At 49.6% G+C, this 25,506-nt stretch overlaps 1 protein-coding gene across 1 annotated transcript in view; it reads left to right on the top strand.

Annotated features, from left to right (window-relative positions):
• Positions 1-25,506, top strand: part of LOC311232598 (NACHT, LRR and PYD domains-containing protein 1-like) — a 122,615-nt gene that overhangs the window by 24,210 nt on the left and 72,899 nt on the right. Inside the window, exon 3 of the mRNA XM_084319458.1 lies at positions 11,067-11,198. Coding sequence (XP_084175584.1) covers positions 11,092-11,198 — 107 coding nt within the window. The 5' untranslated portion in view covers positions 11,067-11,091. The remainder of the gene's footprint in view (positions 1-11,066; positions 11,199-25,506) is intronic.

Here is a 25,506-nt window from a genome sequence, read left to right as displayed (position 1 = left end):
ATTCCCTGATATCCCTTGTATATTCCTTGTACAATATGCATTGAATATCCATTCTAGCCTACTGAACATCCCATAATAGTCTCCATTCTACTATTGGTCGAGACCTTGGTGCCAGGCTGCCATACCCCTCAGACCCAGTTCAAACGTACCGCTCGACATGTACGAACAAGTCCTAGTTCCGCGTAGGAATTTGGCTACCGCACCACTAATGGGACTATTTGTTCATAGTGCGTATATATATTGCGCTACTAAAGTAGGACTTTCTTTTCAGTCCAGTTTCTTACCCTCCAATAGAGTCACAGACGTAAAGCCTCCCCGCGACGCCACGTGTGGGAGTAAGGCCAAGTTCGGCTTACCATCGGTATTGAGACATCGTGTGTATTAATATTTGAATGGTCATATTTGGCACTATATCGTCGAGTTGGACGTAGTCTATTAAGCTAATAATAGTCTGTTAATATATAGTGCTTCGTGCGGTGAGAATACTACCGTAGTCAGTACCCCATCGTTTCGGGCAGAGAACTGGCTGCTTACCCAGGGTGGTTGACCCTATGTGAAGCTGCACCCGAGGAGCCCCAGAGCCGACGAGCGAGTGGACCTGTATACCGGATTATTCTACCGACGACAGCCCGCCTTCCCAGGCACGGATTATGCTTTGGATACTTTGATTATTCCATGGATAAAGACCCCCGACACTGCCGTGTGTTGGAACCCCCCCCCCTGGAGAGGACGCAAGGTGAGGAGACGCTCTGCAAGACGAGGTCGCTTCACGTCTCTCCCCCGTGGACCGGAGAGAGCCGGCCCACAAAGAGTCCACCTGCTTTCATCTGTGGTCCAAGGATCGCCGGCGCATTGAACGGCACTACAGTGGGTTCACCTGGGATACCCTTGGCCGGACGAGGCAGCCGGATTCTACCCCCCCCCCCCTCCTACTCCTGTCGGCTTACAAGCGACCGGATTAACCCCCTCTAGTGTATCTAGTATAATCATTAAAGTATCATTGCTGTTATTCCTTAACTATTCCAGGTTGTATATTTACCACCTGCGCCTTCAGAGATTGGACATTCTCTATTGATATACCGACGAATACTCCTTGCCATAAAAGTGCATACTATTTCAATTCATAAATGTAATTAAGTGATTAAGTGCTTATTCTACACACCATCGCTGTGTAGAAATAAAGACCTGTTTCTAATTCGTACATTTGTGTTGGATCCGTTTCATCTACGTGAGAGTGTTCATGATAATATATTTATGCCGTGTACTGGGTGGCCGAATATTAAGTACAAAGGTAGTGGTAGTAAGTATCATATCTAGTAATACAGTCAGGGAATTGTACCCCTCAGTTACAATTGGTCCTTCGAGCCGGATGGTAATTAGTGTAATATTAATATAGTGTTATTAATATTGAAATGGCCTATGATGAACACTCCACGAAACGATCCTCCTAACCAACGCCCGCAGCGCGAACGACGGCTCCCTCAGTACTTAGAGGCTTACGCTGTCAGTCAACAACCTAGTCTTCTACTAACAGTAAACGCGGTAAAACTAGAAAGTAAAAGTATGTCTAACCCCAACGCCCAGACTACCCCGACCATAGAGGCCCCTACGGGCTCTAATGTAACTGACCAAGTTCACGGTGGGGACCAGTGGGAACCAGACATGACTTCACACCCCGCCAGTACTGAAGAAGTAGTCCCCGATGAGTCCCGGGAGGAATACAACGCTACCGAGAGAGAACTCGGCACGGAAGAAGACGGGGAGAGCACCGTGGAGATAGAACTCCAAGGCTCCGCAAGGAGTACCCTGAGGGAAGGCTCCCCTGTACAACCGCCTTCTCCAGAGGCAGAGAGGACCCTACAGCAGGCCTTCCTCATCAGCCTGAACGCCGCTGCTGAACGCGACCGATTGCAGATCCAGCAGCGAAGCGAATACGAGCAGATACGTCTAGAAATAACACGCATTCAGATGGAAGAGAATGTGGCCCGAGAACGAGCCGGTGCTCAACGGGACGCAGCACGCGACAGACAGCAGTCGCAACTAATAGAACAGCTGATCAGACGGACAACACCCTCTCCCTCCGCCAGAGGCTCCAGGAACTCGTCTAGACACACCTCCAGGGCGGCATCCCCTAGCCGAGTAAACAACCCTGAACTTGACCAACAGACGAGGTCTATACCCCCCACAGACCACCTCCCCCCACCGGTCCAAGCGAGACCTAGCAACCGGGAAGGAGCAGCATATCCTGTGGAGAGGCTAAACCAGAGACTACAAGCACTGGATGACCTAACTGAAGACGAAGAGGAAGAGGAGGAGAACCACGCCCGAAGACAGCACAGTACTCTACCGGACCAGGAGGTCCGGTACAGCCCAGGCTATACTCCCGCGGAGCTGCGCTACAGACCCCCGACTCTATACACGGGTGAGCACGACGCACGACCCGCACCGAGGAACAGCACCTGGACAAGCGGGCCATGGTACACTGCCGGTACCAGCCCATACCAAGGAGCGGGAGGAGACTCGCCTAGGAGGCCTCTCCCCCAACGCTCGCCGATGTATCCACAGTCAGCGTCATACATTGGCACGCCTATGGTACCCGACTTCACCCAAGAGAACCGGGCCCAGTATACAGAACTCCGCATGTGTCTGGAGACCATGTTGGTGGATGTATTGGATGAACGCCACAAATACGCCATCCTACTGAAGCACTTAAAGGTACCCCGCGCACATAATATAGCGCTCGCCTACGCGACTTCCACCACCCCATACACAGCAGCGCTGGTAGCATTGGACCAGAGGTATGGGCGCATATGGGATTACGTGATCCAGGAGATCCGACACATCGACCGCTTACCCCCAGCAATAGACAATCGAGCACTGGACGACCTGTCCATCAGAGTGCAGTCCCTGGTAGGGATGTTGGGAGCGCAAAGGGAGAAGGGGAGGCATGAACTTTACGCCAACTCAAATGTGGAAAGGATCCTGGAGAAGCTGCCGCCCGCTCGTCAGGAGCGCTTTAGGCGGCAGAGGGACCACAGAGACCCGAATGGCCCCGAACCGAACCTCCTCGATCTAGCAGACTTCCTGGCGAGAGAAGTCAGCAGCCTACGGCTAGATACATTCGGACGGAGCACCCCTGGCTCCAGAGAAGGAACCAGACGACTAAATGATGGAAGAAGATCGGTGACTGTGATGCACCAATCGGAGTCAGTACCGAGCAGCAGGAGCCACAGTACCCCCTCCAGAACGGAGAAGTGGAAGATGGTGTGCCCCTACTGTGAGAAAGAACACTGGCTAGCGCAATGTGACTCCTTCCCCAAGCTGAACGCGGAGGAAGCAGGTCAATGGATAAAGTCCAACAAGCGCTGTTTTCGCTGTGCGCGCTCACACATGGCAGCCGAATGCCGCTTAAAGAAAAGGTGCACCAAGTGCGATGGAGCCCATCTGGACATACTTCACGACAGTAACAGACGGCGCCCTTCACCTGCACCATCCAGCCGCAAAGCGAGCGTCATGTACATCGATCCCGCCAGCAGCAGTGGAGCCCGAGTACTCCTAAAAGTAGTGCGTGTGACACTAAGCTACCAGAATAAAGTCCTGGACACTTACGCCGTCCTCGATGACGGGTCAGAGAAGACCCTGCTGCTCGCCTCCGCTGCGGCCCAGCTAGGGCTGCGGGGAAGCGAAACCCAAATGACAATTCGGACAATAAGACGAGATTTGAAGACGATAAAGGGCGAGAATGTCTCATTCTCTATCGCAGCAAGCGGCCAGCCTGAGCGCCGGTACCAGATTGCAGACGCTTTCACCAGCCAAGAAATAGGACTGTCGCGGTACACATACCCCGTCGCCAAGCTGATGGAGAAATATGCACATCTGCGCAAGTTACCGATCCCGCTCATAGACAATGCTATGCCGACCCTGTTGATAGGCTCCGACCATGCAGACCTCATTGTCCCGATAGACCGGGTTCATACCGGACCCCGAGGCTGCCCTGCAGCAGTCGAGACCCGTTTGGGATGGACTCTCCAAGGCCCGCTCGCCAAATCTCTCAACCGAAGTACAGCCACTAGATGTCTCCACTCCCGAGTCACAGAGGGAGAAACCGCACTCCTGCAACACGTAGAGCGGCTATGGACCTTGGAACAAATGCCCTTTAAGAACGGAAAGAAAGACATTCGCTCTAAAGATGACATTTACGCAATTCACCTCCTCGAGACAGGGACCAAGAGAGTCCCGGTCAACGGCGTGTTGAGATACGCCACGCCACTCCTGCGGCGAGAAGGAATGCCTACTTTCCACGCCAAGACAGACGCCACAGAACGGTACCTGCTGAACACGGAGCGGCGCTTAGCCAAGAACCCCGCCCAAGAGAGTGTATACCGCGCTGAGATTGAGAAGCTCATCACAGCGGGACACGTCACAAAGATGGACATTAAAGAGGCTGACCAGACCACTGAATCGTGGTACGTGCCCCACCACAAGGTCCATCACAACGGTAAAGACCGCATAGTATTTAACTGCAGCTACCAGATCGGATCCCAAAATCTGAATAAAGAGTTACTGCCCGGTCCCACACTCGGCCCCTCCCTACTCGGCGTTCTACTCCGCTTCCGCCAGGAAAAGGTGGCCATCAGCGGGGACATTAAAGGAATGTTCCTGCAGGTGAGATTAGTAGAGGCGGACAAGCCCCTGTTACGGTTCCTATGGAGAGAGAAGCCAGGAGATGAGCACCCAGCCATCTACCAATGGGAAGTCCTCCCCTTCGGAACGACGTGCAGCCCCTGCTGTGCGACATTTGCACTACAGAAACATGTAGCAGAGGACCCAGCAGCGGACGAAGAGGTCCGACACAGCGTAAAGAACAGCTTCTACGTAGACAACTGTCTACAAAGCCTTTCAACCCAGGAAGAAGCCGAGGCTCTCCTGATTAAACTCCGCGCCTCATTGATCAAAGGCGGCTTTGATCTCAGGCAGTGGGCCAGCAGCGATCCGCAAGTACTGCGCAGCCTCTCCTCCGAGGACAAGGCAGCCAGCAGCGAGACCTGGATGGCTACAATCCCGGGAGAAGCCCAGGAGATGACCCTGGGATTGGTGTGGCGATTCAAAACAGATTCGCTTCACTACAGACACAAGCCCCTGACTACGGAGCAGGGAAGGCCGGCGGCGGCGCCGACCACCAGACGGAGTGTGTACACAACACTCGCCCGACAATATGACCCGCTAGGATGTATTCTACCGTACACCACCAGGGCAAAAATGATTGTACGAGCATTGTGGGACAAGGACCAGGGCTGGGACGACCCCATTCCCGCACACCTTGCATCCACCTGGAGAGAGTGGGAGATGGAGCTCCACTCACTCCCAGGCGTTAATATGCGCCGAAGCTACTTCCCACCCACGGTGAGGCCAGAGACATGTAACATGGACTTACACGTCTTCAGTGACGCCTCAGAGGTCGCATACGGATCAGTAGCCTACTTGCGGGCCCAAGACCAGGGGGGAGAGATCTACACAGCATTTGTCCTCGCCCGCTCGAGAATAGCCCCACGCAAGCAACAATCTATCCCACGTCTAGAGCTCTGCGCAGCCCTAGCCGGAGCGCACCTAGCCACGCTCATCCAACGTGAGCTCACCATACCGGTGTCTAGAACAATCCTGTGGTCAGATTCCACGACGGTACTCGCCTGGATCAAATCGGACTCATGCAAGTACAAAGTCTTCGTGGGAGTCAGAGTCACCGAGATTCAAGACTTAACCGAAGAGTTAACCGGAGAAACAGAGTGGCGCTACGTTGATACGAAACAGAACCCAGCTGACGTCATCACCCGGGGGATGCCCCTGGATGACCTCACCCGTCGCAATGTCTACAGTGACGGCCCCGCATTCCTAAGACTCCCGGAAGGACAGTGGCCCATGCCTATCCCGAGGGAAGCAAGTCCAGAGGAGGTGGAAATTAAGAAGTCTGTGTTCTGTGGATTGAGCACCGTAGCCTCCACCGACCCTAACATAGACGATTGCACGTCCATAGAGAGTGCACAACAAAGAACATTCCTGCGGTACCACCCGGAGTGCAAGTCCCCCGCTGATATGTCAGCAGCTAACTACGAGGAAGCAGAATTGCTTCTACTGCAGCGAGCCCAGAGAGACTCGTTCCCCGATGAATTGGCCTGTCTACAGGGAGGAAAGCCCGTCCCATCCGACAGCAGATTAATTCATCTGGCCCCCGAGAGCGACGCTCATACCCTCATCAGAGTGGGTGGTCGCCTACGCAGAGCCCCCAATCTACCGGATGACATTAAACACTACCTACCGTCTCTACAGACCCGCCAGAAGTGGGTAAAGGAGAGAGACAATTTGACAGAAGGAACAGTCGTCATGATTATTGATCAATCACTGCCCAGAGCTATGTGGCCGGCCGGCCGCGTAAGCAAAGTGATCACCGGTGCCGACGGCAAGGTCCGAGCAGCTGAAGTGCTCGTCCAGGGTCGCACTTACACCCGTCCCGTGGCGAGGCTCATAGAACTGCCTCGACTCCCAGACACAATCGATGATGACCATGACCCTACAACCCTATGACTTTGTGAAGTTGACTGACCCCTACAGCAAACCCTTATGTGTAAATAGACAACGCGATTAATCTGTCTCTGTTTAACTGATTAGGTCCGGGACCTATTCAGGGGGTGGCTGTTGTGAAGGGCCAGATTAAACCGAATATATATATTTATTTATATATATATATTTAATTGTATTTGTATATTCTCTAATATTCCCTGATATCCCTTGTATATTCCTTGTACAATATGCATTGAATATCCATTCTAGCCTACTGAACATCCCATAATAGTCTCCATTCTACTATTGGTCGAGACCTTGGTGCCAGGCTGCCATACCCCTCAGACCCAGTTCAAACGTACCGCTCGACATGTACGAACAAGTCCTAGTTCCGCGTAGGAATTTGGCTACCGCACCACTAATGGGACTATTTGTTCATAGTGCGTATATATATTGCGCTACTAAAGTAGGACTTTCTTTTCAGTCCAGTTTCTTACCCTCCAATAGAGTCACAGACGTAAAGCCTCCCCGCGACGCCACGTGTGGGAGTAAGGCCAAGTTCGGCTTACCATCGGTATTGAGACATCGTGTGTATTAATATTTGAATGGTCATATTTGGCACTATATCGTCGAGTTGGACGTAGTCTATTAAGCTAATAATAGTCTGTTAATATATAGTGCTTCGTGCGGTGAGAATACTACCGTAGTCAGTACCCCATCGTTTCGGGCAGAGAACTGGCTGCTTACCCAGGGTGGTTGACCCTATGTGAAGCTGCACCCGAGGAGCCCCAGAGCCGACGAGCGAGTGGACCTGTATACCGGATTATTCTACCGACGACAGCCCGCCTTCCCAGGCACGGATTATGCTTTGGATACTTTGATTATTCCATGGATAAAGACCCCCGACACTGCCGTGTGTTGGAACCCCCCCCCCCTGGAGAGGACGCAAGGTGAGGAGACGCTCTGCAAGACGAGGTCGCTTCACGTCTCTCCCCCGTGGACCGGAGAGAGCCGGCCCACAAAGAGTCCACCTGCTTTCATCTGTGGTCCAAGGATCGCCGGCGCATTGAACGGCACTACAGTGGGTTCACCTGGGATACCCTTGGCCGGACGAGGCAGCCGGATTCTACCCCCCCCCCCCTCCTACTCCTGTCGGCTTACAAGCGACCGGATTAACCCCCTCTAGTGTATCTAGTATAATCATTAAAGTATCATTGCTGTTATTCCTTAACTATTCCAGGTCGTATATTTACCACCTGCGCCTTCAGAGATTGGACATTCTCTATTGATATACCGACGAATACTCCTTGCCATAAAAGTGCATACTATTTCAATTCATAAATGTAATTAAGTGATTAAGTGCTTATTCTACACACCATCGCTGTGTAGAAATAAAGACCTGTTTCTAATTCGTACATTTGTGTTGGATCCGTTTCATCTACGTGAGAGTGTTCATGATAATATATTTATGCCGTGTACTGGGTGGCCGAATATTAAGTACAAAGGTAGTGGTAGTAAGTATCATATCTAGTAATACAGTCAGGGAATTGTACCCCTCAGTTACAGGGTGCTTTTTCAATGTATGTGATGTATAGATTGGGGGGAGATGATCACAGCTAAAACGGTGGTAACGAAATGTGCATGGTTCGCTTTAGAAAACGGTGATAGAAGAAGAGGCCGTAGCCAGCACTGCAGAATGTTTAGCAGCCAGCCCAATGTTTTGCATTCCTTGCAGGAACAAACTGATAAGAGGGTGTCTCCCAGAGCAAGAGGGAGAGAGGTTCATCTTAATGAAAGTTTAATGGTGTTAAAGGTTATTTAGCAGTTGTCATGACAACAAGTCGCATGACAACCAGAAGGCGGGGCCGTCGTTGCGACGACGAACATCTATGAGTCGAACGGTGTTTCCGGGTGTAAGGCAGACTAGAATCTGACCGAGAGCGAGTAGGACTGAGATCACACAGAGGACTCTCTCTCCTCTTATCACGAGAGAGGGGGGGGGGGAAGAATGCCACGACATCATTAGCTTCGGCTAACACGAGGAGGGTTCAGGCTAACGAACAGGCCTGAACACTATTGGACTGAATAACAAAAGGACGATAGACGAATACACCGAAAGATCATTAGAATAGACTCTTCAAGGACGATACAATTTGATAACATCTGACAACATCTGATTATGAGGTTCTGTTTATAGCAATAAAACAACGCTTTTCCTCATAAGGTATCTCACGGTGTCGAAGTGTCGAATTCTTACGGAGGTGGAGAATTATTATGGTTTATGGATTGCACTAACGGGGGAGATAAGGATCTTATCAACCGGTATCGGAGACGTCAGGACCATTAAAAGTACACAACGCAGAGGAATTGGATGGAGAGTCAAACAGACGAAGACGTGATACTGGCCAGTTTGATCAGGATCTTACAAGTGCGACCATATTGCTCGCATATGCCCCTAAAAATATGTGCGTGCGAACATGCAAAATCAAGTACTCGCACGGCGTGCGAGTGGGGCCAGCGAGTGCAGAGTACAGCCTCTCATTCGTCCTTTTTTTTCCTCCGCTGCGAGAATCGTTAAACTACAAGTCCCACAGTTCACAGCCGCATAAACGTTCCAATCACAGTAGTTTCCTGTGGTCACGCGACTGGAAACCGAAAGTAATGATCAGCGGCTGCGTCACTGTCTGAGTCAAACAATAATACAGCCATGTCGAAGCCCATTCATTTTTATTTTGCGCGAAAGATACCGGAGAATGAGAAGTCAGGCGAGGCAGCTCATGTTACAGAGGTGATGGTTAACGTTAACCAAGATACTGACGCTAGCCAGCATGCTAGCGAAGTTGGCCAAGCTAGCGAGGCTACACCCACTGTAGCACCCAATGTAGCCACTGTAGCTAGCGAAGCTACACCCACTGGAGCCGGAGGGAAGACATACAAATTTAACGTGAATTGGCTAAACATTTCCCCATGGCTAGAGTTCGAAAACAATGTCATGTTTTGTAAATATTGCAAAGTAGGATCGATGCATTGTTACACCCCTACAACTGGCCCACTGTGTATGTGTGTACAGCTAACTTGGCTAGCGTTATCAACCGCAGAGGTGGGCAATGGGTCCAGCTGTAGCGCCGGACGGCCAGAGTGCAAGCGGTGTGGCAATAGGGTCCAGCTGCAGCGCCGGACGGCCAGAGTGCAACGGTGTGACGTCGTAATTGGCAGAATCGACTGTCAATCAATGGTCTACCTGACACGCAAACTACTGTACTGGAGGTGTACAGTATTTCAATAGGCAACCCTGAAAGGATTATTTTTCTAAAAGAGCAACACTAGCTCCCCCCTCTACTGATGGCCCTGGTTGTAAAGCCAGTGTCTCCTTTTTGTTCAATATCACTGCCTTTCTTATTAGGCCTAGTTGTTGGCTACAACTTTGCCATAGTAGGCATTAATCACTTAATTAATAGTTCAAATGTCTGTCCCATTCCCGTTTGCACACGCAGATGATACACACACACGCACACAGTGGGCCAGTGACTTTGGTGGTATGTGCTATTGCACAGATGTGTCCCGTTTGCACATGCACGCACAGTACAAATATACATTTATTTTTGAAAAAAAAAAAAAAACTCTGTTACTAGACATATTTTCACTGTGCTCCTAAATATTTTTGGGTGCTCCTAAATTTCTTTGTGTGCTCCTACATTTTTTCATTTAGGAGCACCTGTGCCCCTAGTGAAAAAGGTTAGCGTAGAGCCCTGGGTATGCAAATTGCAGGGGGTCCAGGTTGATGGGGAGGGAGGAACAGATGTAGCCCTTCACTAGCTTCTCAAAGCACTTCATGGCTATGGAGGTGAGGGCTACAGGGCGGTAGTCGTTGAGGCAAGCAGGCGTAGATTTTTTGGGTACAGGGATGATGGTGGACTTCTTCAGACAGGTGGGGATGACAGCCTGTTCTAAGGACAGGTTAAAGATGTCAGTGAATACTAGGGATGGGTACCTTTCACATTTGAACCGATACCGGTACCTGTGAATCGATACCGGTACCCAACGGTACCTTTTTTCGGTACTTTAGTCTCAAGAAATTTAATTTACCTACCTCAGTCGTAAAAAAAAAAATCCAAACTTCAAATAACTACAATTTCGACAGTTTTCGGCTTGTCATTGCTCCGACTGCTTTGTTGTTGAATCAAGTCAAATCCTAGGTAAGCATATATTGTGCGTATGAACGTTGACATGAAAAGAAAAAAGTAAAAAAAATAATAATAAATCTTTTTTTTTTTTTTTTTTTTTTTTTGGTTTCTCACTTGATTCGATACTCGGTAGTACCGACGTGTTTTTGTTCGGTACCTCAAAAGTACAGAATTCGGTACCCATCCCTAGTGAATACCGGGGCCAGTTGGTCGGCACAGACTTTTAGGACGCGGCTGGGGATGCCGTCCGGTCCTGCTGCCTTCCTGATATTCACTTGTGCTATAAGCTATGAATAAACCTTTAATTCTTTTTATATATTTGTACAGAAAGACGGCAGACACTGAACGCCTGATGGAAGAAGAAGCTGAGGACAAGGTGGAGGAGAGGAGGACAGAAGAGAGGGATGATAACATGGAAGGTCCTCCTACTAAAGAAAACACGGATGAGTCAGCAGAAGGGTGAGAACGTTCTTTCATCTCAAGATAATCTGTTGATATCCTAGAGTTCCATAGTAAGTACCTTTTTATTCCTAAAGCACATTTTAAACAGTGATGGCACTATAAATAAAACACAGTAAAACATGGTAAAAAAGAAAGCAATACATATACGACAAATACGATTAAACAAGTACGTTTACAAGTAAATATACAGAAGAGCCATGAACAATGTACATTGAGTGCTCAGAACATTGAACTGTCCACACACAAGCACACATGAACACACACACGACACGCACACTGTGCACGCTCACACACGAGCAGCCACTTAACACTTTAACATGAGCGGGCACACACTCATGTCGCACACACGCACACTTATGGCCAAAGGAAAGGACACTTTAAATTAGAATAACAGGAACAGTGTATTGCACTACCAAAGCTAACTAGCATGTCACACATGCGCTGTAAATAACTATGTACAGATACCGAGATGTCACTCCATGTTACCTGCTATCTGTTACTGCACAATGTTGTTTCTTCTTTTGATTCTATTATATGTACCACTGTATTGCACATCGTTGCGGGCAAGACCACCCGCATTTCATTGTATACCTGTATGCCGTGACAATTAAAACTCTTGACTTGACTTGACTTGAACATGAAACCGAGTAGGTGTGAGATCAGACTATCCAGACTAAAAAAGCTCAGTTTAAAAGCTAAAAGGCCTGGCAAACAGGTCTGCGATCAGGTAGGTTTATAACCTGGTAAACAGGTAGGTTATTAACCTGGTAAACAGGTAGGTTTTTAACCTGGTAAACATGTAGGTTATTAACCTGGTAAACAGGTAGGTTATTAACCTGGTAAACATGTAGGTTATTAACCTGGTAAACAGGTAGATTATTAACCTGGTAAACAGGTAGGTTATTAAATTAACCTGGTAAACAGGTAGATTATTAACCTGGTAAACGGGTAGGTTTTTAACCTGGTAAACAGGTAGGTTATTAACCTGGTAAACAGGTAGGTTATTAACCTGGTAAAGAGGTAGGTTTATAACCTGGTAAAGATGCAGGTTTATAACCTGGTAAACAGGTAGGTTATTAACCTGGTAAACAGGTAGGTTATTAACCTGGTAAACAGGTTACTGTTTCTATTTTGATTCCCCGCTGAGGGATGTCTTTTTAAAAGGTCTTCCCTCCTCTTAACCATTCATGCTGACGGTCAATCGGTGTCTACTGTTGGGAGTATTGCGGGGATTTGTTTACCTTTTTCATGGGTGAATGGGCTGAGGTCTATGGCTGGTATGCTTTTTGTGAATATTATGAATGGTATGCGGGACTGGTTTTCTCTGGTCCGCATCCCCTTAACGTTGTGTGTATGGGCTAGCCCATTCTACAGTGTATTGTTGGTGTTTTTAGTTCATTTATTCATTAACCCCTTCATGGGTGCACACCACAGTGGAGGTTGTTGGTTGCAACCACCACTGGTGCTCCGTCTTTATGAAGCAGGTGGCATCAGTCCTTTTCCTCTGGCATGTTGAAACAGTGCCCCGCCCGGCCGACGCCATGAGGTGGGTCGGCCCGGCGGATGGCTGGTGGGCTGTTAAGCCTGTACCGCCACGGTATAGAATTAGCAGCGGTTAGTAACTTTGTTCGCATTGCTGTTTTTTTCTGTCAAAAATGGTGTCTGGTGGCGGGGCCATGAGGGCCAGCCAACGTCGAAACATTGCGCGAGGTTGTTGACGTTATTAGCTTTGACCTAGCCGCAAGCTATAACCGCAGGGAGGGCTAGGATGCTGTCAATGTTTGTTTACAGACATCTTGGTTGGATTGGTCTCCCTTTGAGAGGGTGAGAAGTTAAAAATAATTTTTCCCTCCTCAGGGCTCCCCTCTCCGCAGAGGATCTTTGGTCTTCCGCTGGAGCGCGGGCGGTATTGGACCTAGGCCCCACACCGCCTCACGCCGCGCAACCAGAGGTGAGAGCACGGCCTCGCCAGCGGCTGTGGCGAGGCCCTCAACCGGCGGCCATGTTTCCCCCGCCGGAGGTACCCTGGGCGTTAAGTCAACAGGTGTCCACAAGGCTGACAGCCTTGGCGGCCGAGGGATCGGCCACATTGGATGAGCACGGCCTGAGAAACCGTCGCCATCCTGCCGTGTGCAGCCCGCTCTCCGATCACTCCCTCCCCCAACACCAGCGGAAAAGGGGCTCTGATTTGTTTTCCTTTGGCTGCGGGCCTTCAATGAAGCGCATGCAGCCCCACATTTCGCTTCTCATGGGGACAGGGGCTGACACCCAGTTGATGGCTGAGCCTGGGTCTCTCCATGAGAATGTTGTGCTGTCAAGTGGCTCCCATACCATAAGCTGTGTTTGGTTGAGCCTGGTGTTACGTCTGTCAACTACAAGTGTTGTCAGCAGGGGGGCTCGAGACCTTTTTTGAGGCAAACAGTGCAGGCTTCCCCGACTTCGCCTTCGCCCGGCCGGGTATCACGTTGGTGCATGATTTGGGTGGTAGTAATATCACTGCAGGGCTACGGTGTGTAGGAACCCATGGGGGCCTCACACCTTGCATGTCCAGCTGCAGAACAACTCCTCAGCATGTTCTGAGGGGTGTTCAGTGGGGGAGCTTTTGTCACCTAGTATGATGTCAGTTGAACACTGTCAGGTGGGGGCCTGGTTCTCCTCCATAGACCTGTAGTATGCGTATTCGCATCCCCGATCTCCCATCCTAGGGCTTACCTATGCTTCCTTTGCAGGGTTTAGCGTATGAGTACCAGATGCTGCCGTTCGGTTTTTCTCTGGCTCCCCGCATCTTCACCAAGTGGGGGCCTCTGCGTCGTCAGGGGTTACGAAGTGTATTCTGCCCTGACGACGTTCTGGTCCTTGGCGGTCAAGGTGGATCGTCAGGTCTCATACCAGGCAGGTGGTGGAATTCCTCACCAGCCTGGGGTTTGCTGTAGACTGGAAGTAGAGTACTCCTCTTCCCAGTCAACGGGTGGAGTACTATGGGCATCCCTCTCAGAGCATGTTATCGACACGCTCGGGAGGTTCCGTCCTAGGACGGTTACGGCGCTGTCCGTGATACGCCTGCTCGGTATGATGGCATCTGCTCATTCCGTGGTCCCTCTTGGCCTCCTCTTCACCTCATGAGGAGGATACAGAGGTGGTTTTTCCAGTATGGAAATAGACCCGGTGAGAGGCAAGTGGAAGCGGCTAAGGTTCCCGTGTCAGTACTGGGGGACCTCGCCCTCTGGGCAGTAGGCTGTCACACGTCACGGTTTTCACCGACGCCTCCCTCACTGGGGACGCGTCGGGCCAACACAGTAGGGGGCAGCTGGCAAGACCATGCTGCCCGGTCTGCGCTACGTTCAATGTGTTGGTATTGAAGGCGGTCCTTCTGGTCCTCAAACGGTGTTTGATCAGGACGGACAATACGACGTCAGCGTCGTATATCGACAGACAGGGAGGAGTATGCTCCCCCCGTCTGCACCGGGCGGCGGGCGGCTGGCTATGGGCGTTCTCCATCTGCGCATCCTGAGGGCTCTCCACATCCCCGGCAGGGTGAATGTGGGTACAGGTGTGATGTCGCGGGCGGTCCTCACCCTGACGAGTGGGGATTACGTCCGGACATAGTCAGGCAGGTCTGGGACCGATGCCGTGGCCGCCTGGGATTCTTTCCCCCCATACATCTGTTAGGTCAGTTGTTGGGGCGTGTACGTTGAGGAGCGCAGGACCTTGATCCTGATTGCGCCGGACCGGGGTGCAGGTGTGTGGTTCCTGGTCCTGATCCAGCTCTTGGTAGCCCCGTCGTGGCCTGTTCCTTGGTCATCGCGGGCCCTCTCTCAAGCGCATGGGTCTCTGTGTCAGTTCCCTGTGCTGGGCCAGCCGCTGATGGTTTGGCTGGTGAGAGGGTGAGTCTGGAGAGGATGGATCCTTCTGTGGTTGACACCATCCGGAACAGAGCAGGCCATCCCCAGCGGGCTAATCGCTTGGCTAAAATGGGACAATGCCCTTTCTGTCGGGGTCCCCCCTTTTGGGTGCAATTGCCCCGACCCCAGCCTCGTTGGCAGGGTCAGGGTTCGCAATGCATAGCGGGAGGGACCGGGTTACCTATCTACGCTTCTTAGCGGACCAGCGCCAGTTGGCTGCGAGGCCGCTTGGCGATTTTCACCACGTGTGGCTACAGAAGTGCCACGTGTCGGTGTGGATGGAGAGAACGTTGAGAGCGGGGCTCGTGTTGCAATTTGCACACCCCCACCCTCCGTTTTTTGGGTTCTGAAACACTATTATCAGAGTCCACGGCAGCGACAGCCCTGGCCGACGAGATTCAATCTCTGTTGGCGAAGCAGGCCATCTTTGCGGTCCCACGGGAGGACACGATGAGTGGTGTTTACTCCCGATATTTTCTGGTGCCCAAGAAAACGGGGGGTATCAAACCCATACTGGACCTGTCCACGTTCAATCGTTTGATTGCGGTGAAAAGGTTTAGAATGTTGACCGTCAAACACCTGTTATGCGCTGTCAGAGTGGGAGACTGGTTCACCTCCATAGACCTCAAGGATGCGTATTTTCACATCCCGATCTTCCCTCCTCATAGGAAATACCTGCGCTTCCTGTTTTAGGGAATAGCGTATGAGTACCAGAGACTGCCATTCAGCTACTCTCTGGCCCCTCGCACTTTCACCAAGTGCTTGCAGACCGTGCTGGAACCTCTGCGTCGTCAGGGAATACAAATTCTATTCTACCTGGACGACATTCTGGTCCTCAGCCGGTCGGAGGAGGTCGCCAGGTCTCACACCAGGCAGGTGGTCGAACACCTCACCAGCCTCGGTTTTGCTGTGAACTGGGAGAAGAGTACTCCTCTTCCCAGCCAACAGGTGGAGTACTTGGGCTTGATTCTAAGCTCAAGGTCTATGAGGGCAACCCTCTCAGAGCGGCGTCGAGAGGATATTCTCGGTGCGCTCAGGGGGTTCCCTCCTGGCAGGACAGTTACGGCGTGGTTCGTGATGCGCCTGCTCGGCCTGATGGCATCTGCTCACTCTGTGGTCCCGCTGGGCTCTTTATGAGGAGGATACAGGGGTGGTTTTTCAGTATGAAAATAGACCCTGTGAGAGGCAAGTGGAAGCGGCTGAAAGTCCCTGCTTCAGTGCTGGGGAACCTCGACCACTGGGGGGCGGGGGCCCTCACCGGCAGGGTCCCCATGGGCAGCAGGACATCGCACGTGACAGTCTTCTCCGACGCCTCCCTCACAGGATGGGTGGGGGACATGTCTGACCAAGGCGGTAGGAGGCAGCTGGCCTGCTCGGTCTGCCCTACATATCAATGTGTCGGCCGCCTGTCTTGGGGCAGCCTCTAATGGCTTGGCTGCTGAGAGGTTGCATTTAAAGGGGATGCGTCTTAACACTACTGTGATTAACACCATCCAGAACGTGTGCGCTCCGTCCACTACCGCGGTTTACGCAGGGAAGTGGCGTATGTTTCAGGAGTGGTGTGAGGCTGAGAGCCTGGACCCGGTATCATGTCCCCTGAACTCTGTTCTGTCCATCCTCCAGTCTATCCTGGATAGGCTGTCGGCCTCGACAGTGAAGGTGTATACCGCGGCTATATCTTCTTGTCATGTGGGCTTTGAGGGCAGAGCGCTGTTCAGCCACCCTCTCGTGAGACGGTTCCTGCTGGGTGCCTCAAGCCTGTTGAACGTGCTCTGTCCCCAAGCTGGGACCTCCAACTGGTCCTGGGGGGACTGTCCGTCCGCTGACGGTGTACCTTAGGCAGACACAGGACCTCAGGGCTACCAGTCAACTGCTTGTCTGTTACAGTGACCTCAACACGGGTAAGGCTGCAAGGCCTGCAACGCCTGTCACATTGGTTGTGCGAGGGCATTGCCCTCTGCTACACTTTGGCCGGACAGGTTCCCCCCACAGGCGTCGGGGCACACTCCACTCGTGGAGTGGCAGCCTCTGCTGCCCTGCTTGGGGGGGCCTCTGTGGAGGACATCTGCGCTGTGGCCTCCTGGTCCTCCCTGGGCCCTTTTGTCAGGTTTTACCTCATGGACATGACTGGGGGTCTCCCAGGCAGTCCTGAGTACCGGGACTTCTCCTGCACCCCGGCATCAAAGTGCGTTTTTCACACGCGGTCCCACTCACGTTGTGCGTCCTAGGGTGACTAATCCCTATTTCGCATTTTGGTCAGAGTTGACTGCCCCCCCCCCCCTCGTTAGGACGGGTGGGGGGACGGGACTCCCACTCCTCCTTGTTCGATACGGGGCCATCAGGTGGTGCATTTGTCGTGGCTGCACGTCCGCTCTCCCCTTTTGATCCCAATAGGCTAGAGCGGGACGCTCAGTTAGTTGAAACATAACGAAGGTTATCCTATAACCCTAGTTATGTGAATACTGACTGAGCGTCCCGCTCTTCACGCCCTGAGGACCCTTGACTGTTTTTTTCCGCGAGAAATTCAGACTCGGAAGGGCATAGGAGTGGCCCCACCCTGTGTTTTAAGGAAACACAGGAGCAGGCGTGGCCACGGCGAATGCAGGTGCAACTGGATTTAAAGGGGAACTATTTTACTATTTCTTTCACTATTTGGGCACTTTTACACAATTCCTGTGAGTCTATGGAACACCTCTGTAATTTTTCTTTCAAAAAAATTCATTGTTTTGTATTTCTAATCAATTGCATTTTTCTACCTCAAGATCTTAAACGGTTTTGAGGCTGGGCTCCAACCACTGTGTGGCCTGGTGCCAACTGCCACACCAACTGCCACATTATTATGCAGCTGAGAAATCTCTGACATCACAGATATGCACATTTTCAGATGACTCAGTTCAGTGAGGGTGAATATTGTGAGAGGAGAATTGGAAGAATGCGCCAATATGTGAATTAGAGACATATATCCTATTAATATAAGTCTACATAGCTAGGAAACAATGCTAAACACTGAAAAAGGCCATTTATAAGATAGTTTCCCATTCCCTGTCACGCTTCTATCCATCAATGTATGATCACTGCCACCAGTCTAAGCCTATGGAGATGTTTACCTTCTTTGCAGGACTATAACTTTTTAAATTGTATTGCTAAATGACTATGGCCCATTCAACATCGATTATCTATCGTTCAGGATGTATGAACGTTATACTTTTTCATTCATACGAAAATACAGTCTAGGATATAAATATGTTTTTATCGTTTTCTGCAGTAATTCCTAGAATGCTAGTTATAGGCCTAAACGCATAATATAGATTATCGATTGCAGTTTATTCGTGATACACGCTATAGTTGTGCAGGCTCCCACTGTATCAGACCAGGCTCCGTGAGGGAATTCTGAATACCATGGCGAAAAAATGAAATATGATCTCAATAACGTCGTACACCGTGGAATGGCAGAATTAGCATGACCTTGAAACACGTTGTACGACGTTTTTGGCACGGGATGTGTTAAGACGAATATCTCCCAATAGGGAGGTGTAGTCTGACGTCACTGGTTGTTCCACCCGTATAGGGATTTAGCATTGGGAAAATGGATTAAGTCAAGTCAAGTCAAGAGTTTTATTTGTCACGGCATACAAGTATCTACAATGAAATGCGGGTGGTCTTGCCCGCAACGATGTGCAATACAGTAGTAACAACATATAATAGAATCCAATAAAACAACATTGTGCAATAAACAGGTAACATAGTAGGGCATATCGGTATTTGTACATAGTTATTTACAGAGCATGGAGGACATGCTAGGTCCTTTGGTAGTGCAATACACTGTTACTGTTACTATACTATTTTTAAAGTGACCTTTCCTTAGTGGCCATAAGTGTGGGCGTGTGCAGCATGAGTGTGTGCTTGCTCATGTTAAAGGAAGAAGCTGAGCCGAAGTCTCTCTGTCCTAGTAGCTGGGGTTCGCAGGTGTCTGCCTGACCTCAGCAGCTGGAACAGGCTATTGTTGGGGTGGTGAGGGTCTTTCATTATTCTGCAGGCTCTGGATTTGCACCTCTTGTTGTATAGAACCTGCAGGGGAGGTAGTGCAATACCCGTGGTACGCTCGGCTGAGCGCACCACTCTCTGTAGGGCCTTCTTGTCCTGTGCCGTGCTGTTTCCATACCAGGCAGTGATATTTCCAGTCAAGATGCTCTCTACAGCTCCGGAGTAGAAGGACTGGAGTATCTTCCCAGATACTCTGAACTTCCTTAACTGTCTCAGGTGGTAGAGGCGCTGCTTCGCCTTTTTTCCGACTGAGTCTGTGTGTTGTCCATGTCAGATCCTCTGAGATGTGGACCCCCAGGTACTTAAAGCTGCTCACTGTGTCCACGGTAGCCCCGTTTATCCTCAGTGGTGTGTGTGTCTCCTGCTGTCCTCTCCTATAATCCACGATCAGCTCCTTGGTTTTACCAATGTTCAGGAGCAGGCTGTTGTCCTGGCACCAGCGTTCCAGTACCTCAACCTCCTCCCGGTAGGCCTTCTCGTCGTTGTCCGAGATCAGCCCCACCACCACCGTGTCGTCTGCAAACTTCACTATGGAGTTGGAGCTGAACTTGGCCACACAATCGTGTGTGTAGAGTGAGTACAGCAGGGGGCTCGGAACACAGCCCTGGGGGGACCCGATGCTCAGGGTGATGGTGTTGGAGGTCTGACCCCCCACCCTGACCGCCTGGGGTCTTTCACTCAGAAAGTCCAGTACCCAGGTGCTCAGGGCGGAGCTCAGACCCAGCTGGATCAGCTTGTCCACCAGTCTGGTGGGGACTATGGTGTTGAACGCTGAGCTGTAGTCAATGAACAACAGTCTCACATAGCCCCCCTTCTGGCGGTCAAGGTGAGAGAGGGTGCTGTGCAGTACCTGGGAGACAGCGTCGTCAGTGGACCTGTTTGTCCTGTATGCAAATTGCATAGGGTCCATATCACTGGGGAGGGAGGCACAAATGTGCTCCTTGACCAGCCTCTCGACCAGCTATTGTTTTTTTTTTTTTATTCTTTTTCCCCCTCCATTTTCCTCCGATTTTCTCCCATCCCAATGTTAGTCGTATGCCAATTCCCAGTCCCTTCCTGGTCGCTACGCACTTACCCCCCACAGTCAGATCATCTGGGAGAGTGGAGGCTACCACGTGCTTCCTCCGACACACGTCCAGCCAATCACCGCTTCTTTTCACCTGGCAGCGCGGATTCTCATCGAGAGGGCGTAGCGTGTGGGAGGATCACACTATCCCCCTCAAGTCCTATCCGCGCTTAGCAGGCGCCCCGACCGAACTGTAGGAGTCGCTGTTTACAACGACCCGGACCCACCCCGCCAGCTTCTCCCACCCTCTAATACAGCCAATTGTATTAGTGCAGACGGCCAGCCAAGCTGGTGACAACCCCGGAGCTGTGAGCTGGATTCGAACAGGCGAATCCAGCTCACAGCTCCGGGGTTGGTGACGAACGCAATCTCCGCTCGGCCACCTAACCGCCTCTCGACCAGCTATTGTAACAATTCTGCCGCATGAACATTGGCAAGCTTTCCATTTTTGCACAAAATGAGTTCCCTTCTACCACTAACATGATTGTTTAAGCATTTTTGGTTGAAACAAAGGTAGTTATAAGCTTTTTAATTTGTCGTAAAAAAAAGAACTACAATTACCACTAGGCAGCCTGTTGTTCAGTACTCGGTGCATCACAGTCACGAAAGGGGCTACCACGATAGCTAACTAACGTTAACGTTACAAGCTCAAACACCTTATAACTACTACTACTGTCGTGTCCATAAGTTCCCTGGCAGAATACTTTGTTTGTGAGGACAAACGTATACAAAGAGGAGAGAACCATTTTAAATCGGGGCATGTTAGGAGTTTCGAGAATGCCGGCTAGCAAGCTAGCTAGCTACTAACGTTATAAACTATACACAATATGTACAACGACACAATGATTTACATTAGTATTTACAGTGATTTAATATGCAGCGAAATAATGTTATACGATTTAAATTATAAATACAAATATGGTAACGTGGTTGTGGCTTTTACAAATAGTGGTTAGCTTTAGAGATAAATGGCTATGATCATGGAGCACTAGTGTTGGGTGAAACCAGGCCCGGACTGGCCATCGGGAGCACCGGGAGTTTTCCCGGTGGCCTGGCCTGCACAGATTAAAAAAAAAATGTATATTAAAAAAAGAAAAAGAAAAAAAATCTTTTTTTCTTCTTTTTTCTTTTTTTTGTCAGGCCATTGTTTCTAGTTGTGGTGGCGGCGCGGCGCGATAGTTAGATAACCTAGGTCTGCGACAGAGTTGGAGAACTATCTGACTCTCTCCCTCACGCGGATCACACACACACAATGGAGCCGTGCTGCCGCTTGTGATTGGTGGAGGCGGGACCAGGCGATACAGCGGAGGCGGCGAATGGAATGGCAGACGGCACTCAGATGCAGAATAACAGCCAGGCAATGAGCCAGGTAGTGAGGGACTCGGGAGAGATACAGTAGAGCGAAAGTCAATTAACGTTGATGTCAAGATGGACAGTGGAAGAAAGAGAAAGGGTGGAGGAGAGAGGGATAAAACAAAGAAAAAGAAAGGCCCTTACAGGAGAGAGTGGTTAACTGTATTATAATAGTAAATAGAAAAATATGTTGTGCTCTTGCTTTTTTCTTTTTGAAGGTGGAGAGAGTATTGCTACTGTAGTGCCACAACAGTTTTATTTGAGGTCCATAACAGTACATTGTACTAAGCAATTGTTGGCTCATTAGTTTGTGATTCACATGCACTAAAATTCACCAGAATGCAGGAAATTAAGTCTTTGTAACAAAAAATGTCCTGGTGGGGGACCCCCAGACCCCCCCCTTAAAAAGTGGCCTGATTGGGGCTATATTTCGCGCTATATCTCCCGGTATGAATTATTTCCCCAGTCCGGCCCTGGGTGAAACAGATACTAGCCACAGATTCAGGGTCAGTTATTTTCCCATTGTACAAATTGTTAAGCTTATGGAATGTAAGGGAAATCTGATCCTAGGTCTGTGACTGACTACAGGCAGGAGGCAGACTACGCTGTGGTGACGTCAGTCAGCAGCGCGGAATGGTAGTGTAGTTTCTCAGTGAACAAAAACATTAACCTTGTTATTTTGCTACCTTTACGATTAATTGCGAATATTTTCATGTTCAGCTATAGATTGTGGATAAATACGCACAGAAAGGTACACCATGCCAACGTTAATGCTTTATTTATCTAAAACGAGCCGATTTAGAAATGGTCAATGGGGAAATACATTGCATTCCACAGAGGGTGGAACAGGAAAAAACGAAAATTACGTAACCACTACACCTCCCTATAGGCTAGAGTGGGACGCTCAGTCAGTATTCACATAACTAGGGTTATAGGATAACCTTCGTTTCAATGTTGACGGGTGTTTTTACTGTGATGTCATTGGGTGCAAAGCTCAATTAGGCCACATGGTTCAACCAGGCACTGGCCCACAGGGTCAAAGGTTGTGACTGAATAAAATGTATTGTGTGTTTAGAATGTGTGTGAACTTGTGTGTTGAGAATGTGTGTTGTGAATGTGTTGTGTTGAGAATGTGTCATGTGTTGAGAATGTGTTTTGTGTTGAATGTGTTGTGTATTGATAATGTGTTGAGAATGTGTTGTGTGTTGAGAATGTGTAGTGAATGTGTTGTGTGACGAGAATGTGAGAATGTGTTGTGTTGAATGTGTTGTGTGTTGAGAATGTGTAGTGAATGTGTTGTGTGTTGGGAACAGTGTTGTAGTACTCGAGTCCTGCACAGATTTTCAGGACTCGTGACTCGACTTGAGCACTGATGACTCAGACTTGGACTTGAGCATTGACTGCATTCGGACTCAGAAGGTGCAGACGAGGACTCGGACTTGTTAATTGATAAATAGTTATTATTATTATTATATTTCTTTTGTAATAGGTCCTAATAATTTGGCATAAGATATTGATGGCTATATTAATACCATAACATTATTTAATTTTGTGCAAGGACAGACACGTGTGTTCCACCTAGGGCTGACCTTCGAATATTTTTTGGCATTCGTAGCTTCGCGGCGAGATTCGATTTTAATTCGAAGCTTCGAGATTAAGAGAAAAGAAATATATATATATATATATATAATGTTATTTTTTTTACTTTAACATTTCTTTTTTATGTTGTGGGACTTGTACAGCACTTTGCTCAACGTTGTTGTTGTTTTTAAATGTGCTATAAATAAAATGGATTGGATTGGATTAATTAATTAAATTAATAATGAGTCGGGAGCTGCGCTGCCTGGGCGGCTGCTCTCCGTTACACAGCCAACAACATTACATTACATAATTATGTTGCAACATTCATCTCCAAACAAATCAAATCAAATTTATTTGTAAGGCCCGACAACACACGCTAATGTCCCCATGGGCCGGACATGTCTTCTTTAAACAAGTCAAGAAGAAAACATCTCAATAAGTCAAGAACAAAACAAGAACACCATGAAGTCCAAACATTTCAAATAAATGCAAAATAAATAAATGCAACACTCCCAGACGTACCCCACGCGAAGGTAAGGAAAAACTCACTAGAACCTAGCAATAGGAAAAAATGCACCACAACACCTTCTATGCGAGGTTTGTACGAGGCTGTGAATAACAACACCAGCCTACAAGCCACGGCAATGGGGGGGGAGGGGGGGGGGGGGGGGGGGGGGGTCTGCTGATGGAGACTCAGTGTTCAGGGTAACAGAGCATGAGGTGAGGCGGACCTTTAAAAAAAGTGAATATCAGGAAGGCAGCAGGACCGGACGGCATCCCCGGCCGCGTCCTAAAAGTCTGTGCCGACCAACTGGCCCCGGTATTCACTGACATCTTCAACCTGTCCTTGGAACAGGCTGTCATCCCCACCTGTCTGAAGAAGTCAACCATCATCCCTGTACCCAAAAAATCCACACCCGCTTGCCTCAACGACTACCGCCCTGTAGCTCTCACCTCCATAGCCATGAAGTGCTTTGAGAAGCTAGTGAAGGGCTACATCTGTTCCTCCCTCCCCATCAACCTGGACCCCCTGCAATTTGCATACCGCCCCAACAGATCCACGGAGGACGCCATAGCCCATGTGCTGCACACAGCAGCATCACACCTGGACAAGAGGCAGGGGAACTATGTGAGAATGCTGTTCATCGACTACAGCTCAGCATTCAATACCATAGTCCCCTCCAAACTCATAGCCAAGCTCAGGGACCTGGGCTTGAACTATGACCTCTGCCAGTGGGTCTTGGACTTCCTGACGGGCAGACCCCAGGTGGTGAGAGCAGGCAACTGTACCTCCTCATCCATCACGCTCAACATAGGGGCCCCCCAGGGCTGTGTCCTGAGCCCCCTCCTCTACTCCCTGTACACACATGACTGCGTGGCACAGCGGAACAACAACACAATCATCAAATTTGCTGATGACACAGTAGTGGTGGGCCTGATCTCTGCCAACGACGAGAGGGCCTACCTGGAAGAGGTAGAGAATCTGTCACAGTGGTGTCAGGAGAACTGCCTCTCCCTGAACGTCAGCAAAACAAAAGAGATGATTGTGGACTTCAGGAGGTCGGGGGTCAAGGACTACAGCCCCCTCAGCATCGACGGGGCACCGGTTGAGAGAGTGAACAGTTTCAAGTACCTCGGAGCCCACATATCCGAGGACTTGACATGGACCACACACATTGACAGTGTTGTGAAGAAGGCACGACAACGCCTCTACTTCCTCAGGCGCCTAAGGAAGTTCCAAGTCAGTCAGAAGATCCTTAAGAACTTCTACTCATGTACAATAGAGAGCATCCTGACTGGCAACATCACCTCCTGGTTTGGGAATAGCACTGCACAAGACCGTAGTTGAACTACTGCGGTCAGGCAAGCGATACCGGAGTCTTAAGGCGAGCACAGAAAGACTCAGAAGAAGCTTCTATCCCCAGGCCATCAGGCTGCTCAACGAACAATAAACACTATGCAACAACCATCAAATGCACACAGCACACACACCCACACGCACACACTCACTTAAACAAACAACACACTGCAGCACCCACTCTACACACTTTAGATCACCTAAACACACTTTACACTTTATATTTATTGGTAAAGGATTTGCACTACAACTCGTACACCTTACTGTAAATTGTACCTAAATTGTACCTCATCCCATTTCTGCTCTGCACTACATAGTATTGTATATTAGTACATTGCATAGAATATTGTATATTGTATGGTAACTCAGTTACTTCTATTCTGCATCGAACATTGTACATATGTCTATACTGAACACTGTGACCTTTTTGTACTTCTATTTTACATGCTATATTTTATTTCATACTATCTTGTCTAGCACAGTCTCTGGAGCGTAACAGTA

The sequence above is a fragment of the Notolepis coatsorum genome, assembly GCF_963971535.1.
Source record: "Notolepis coatsorum genome assembly, chromosome: 7".
NCBI lineage: Eukaryota > Metazoa > Chordata > Actinopteri > Aulopiformes > Paralepididae > Notolepis > Notolepis coatsorum.
The sequence above is the reverse complement of the archived record's forward strand: the minus strand, read 5'-3'. Positions and strand labels throughout refer to the sequence as shown.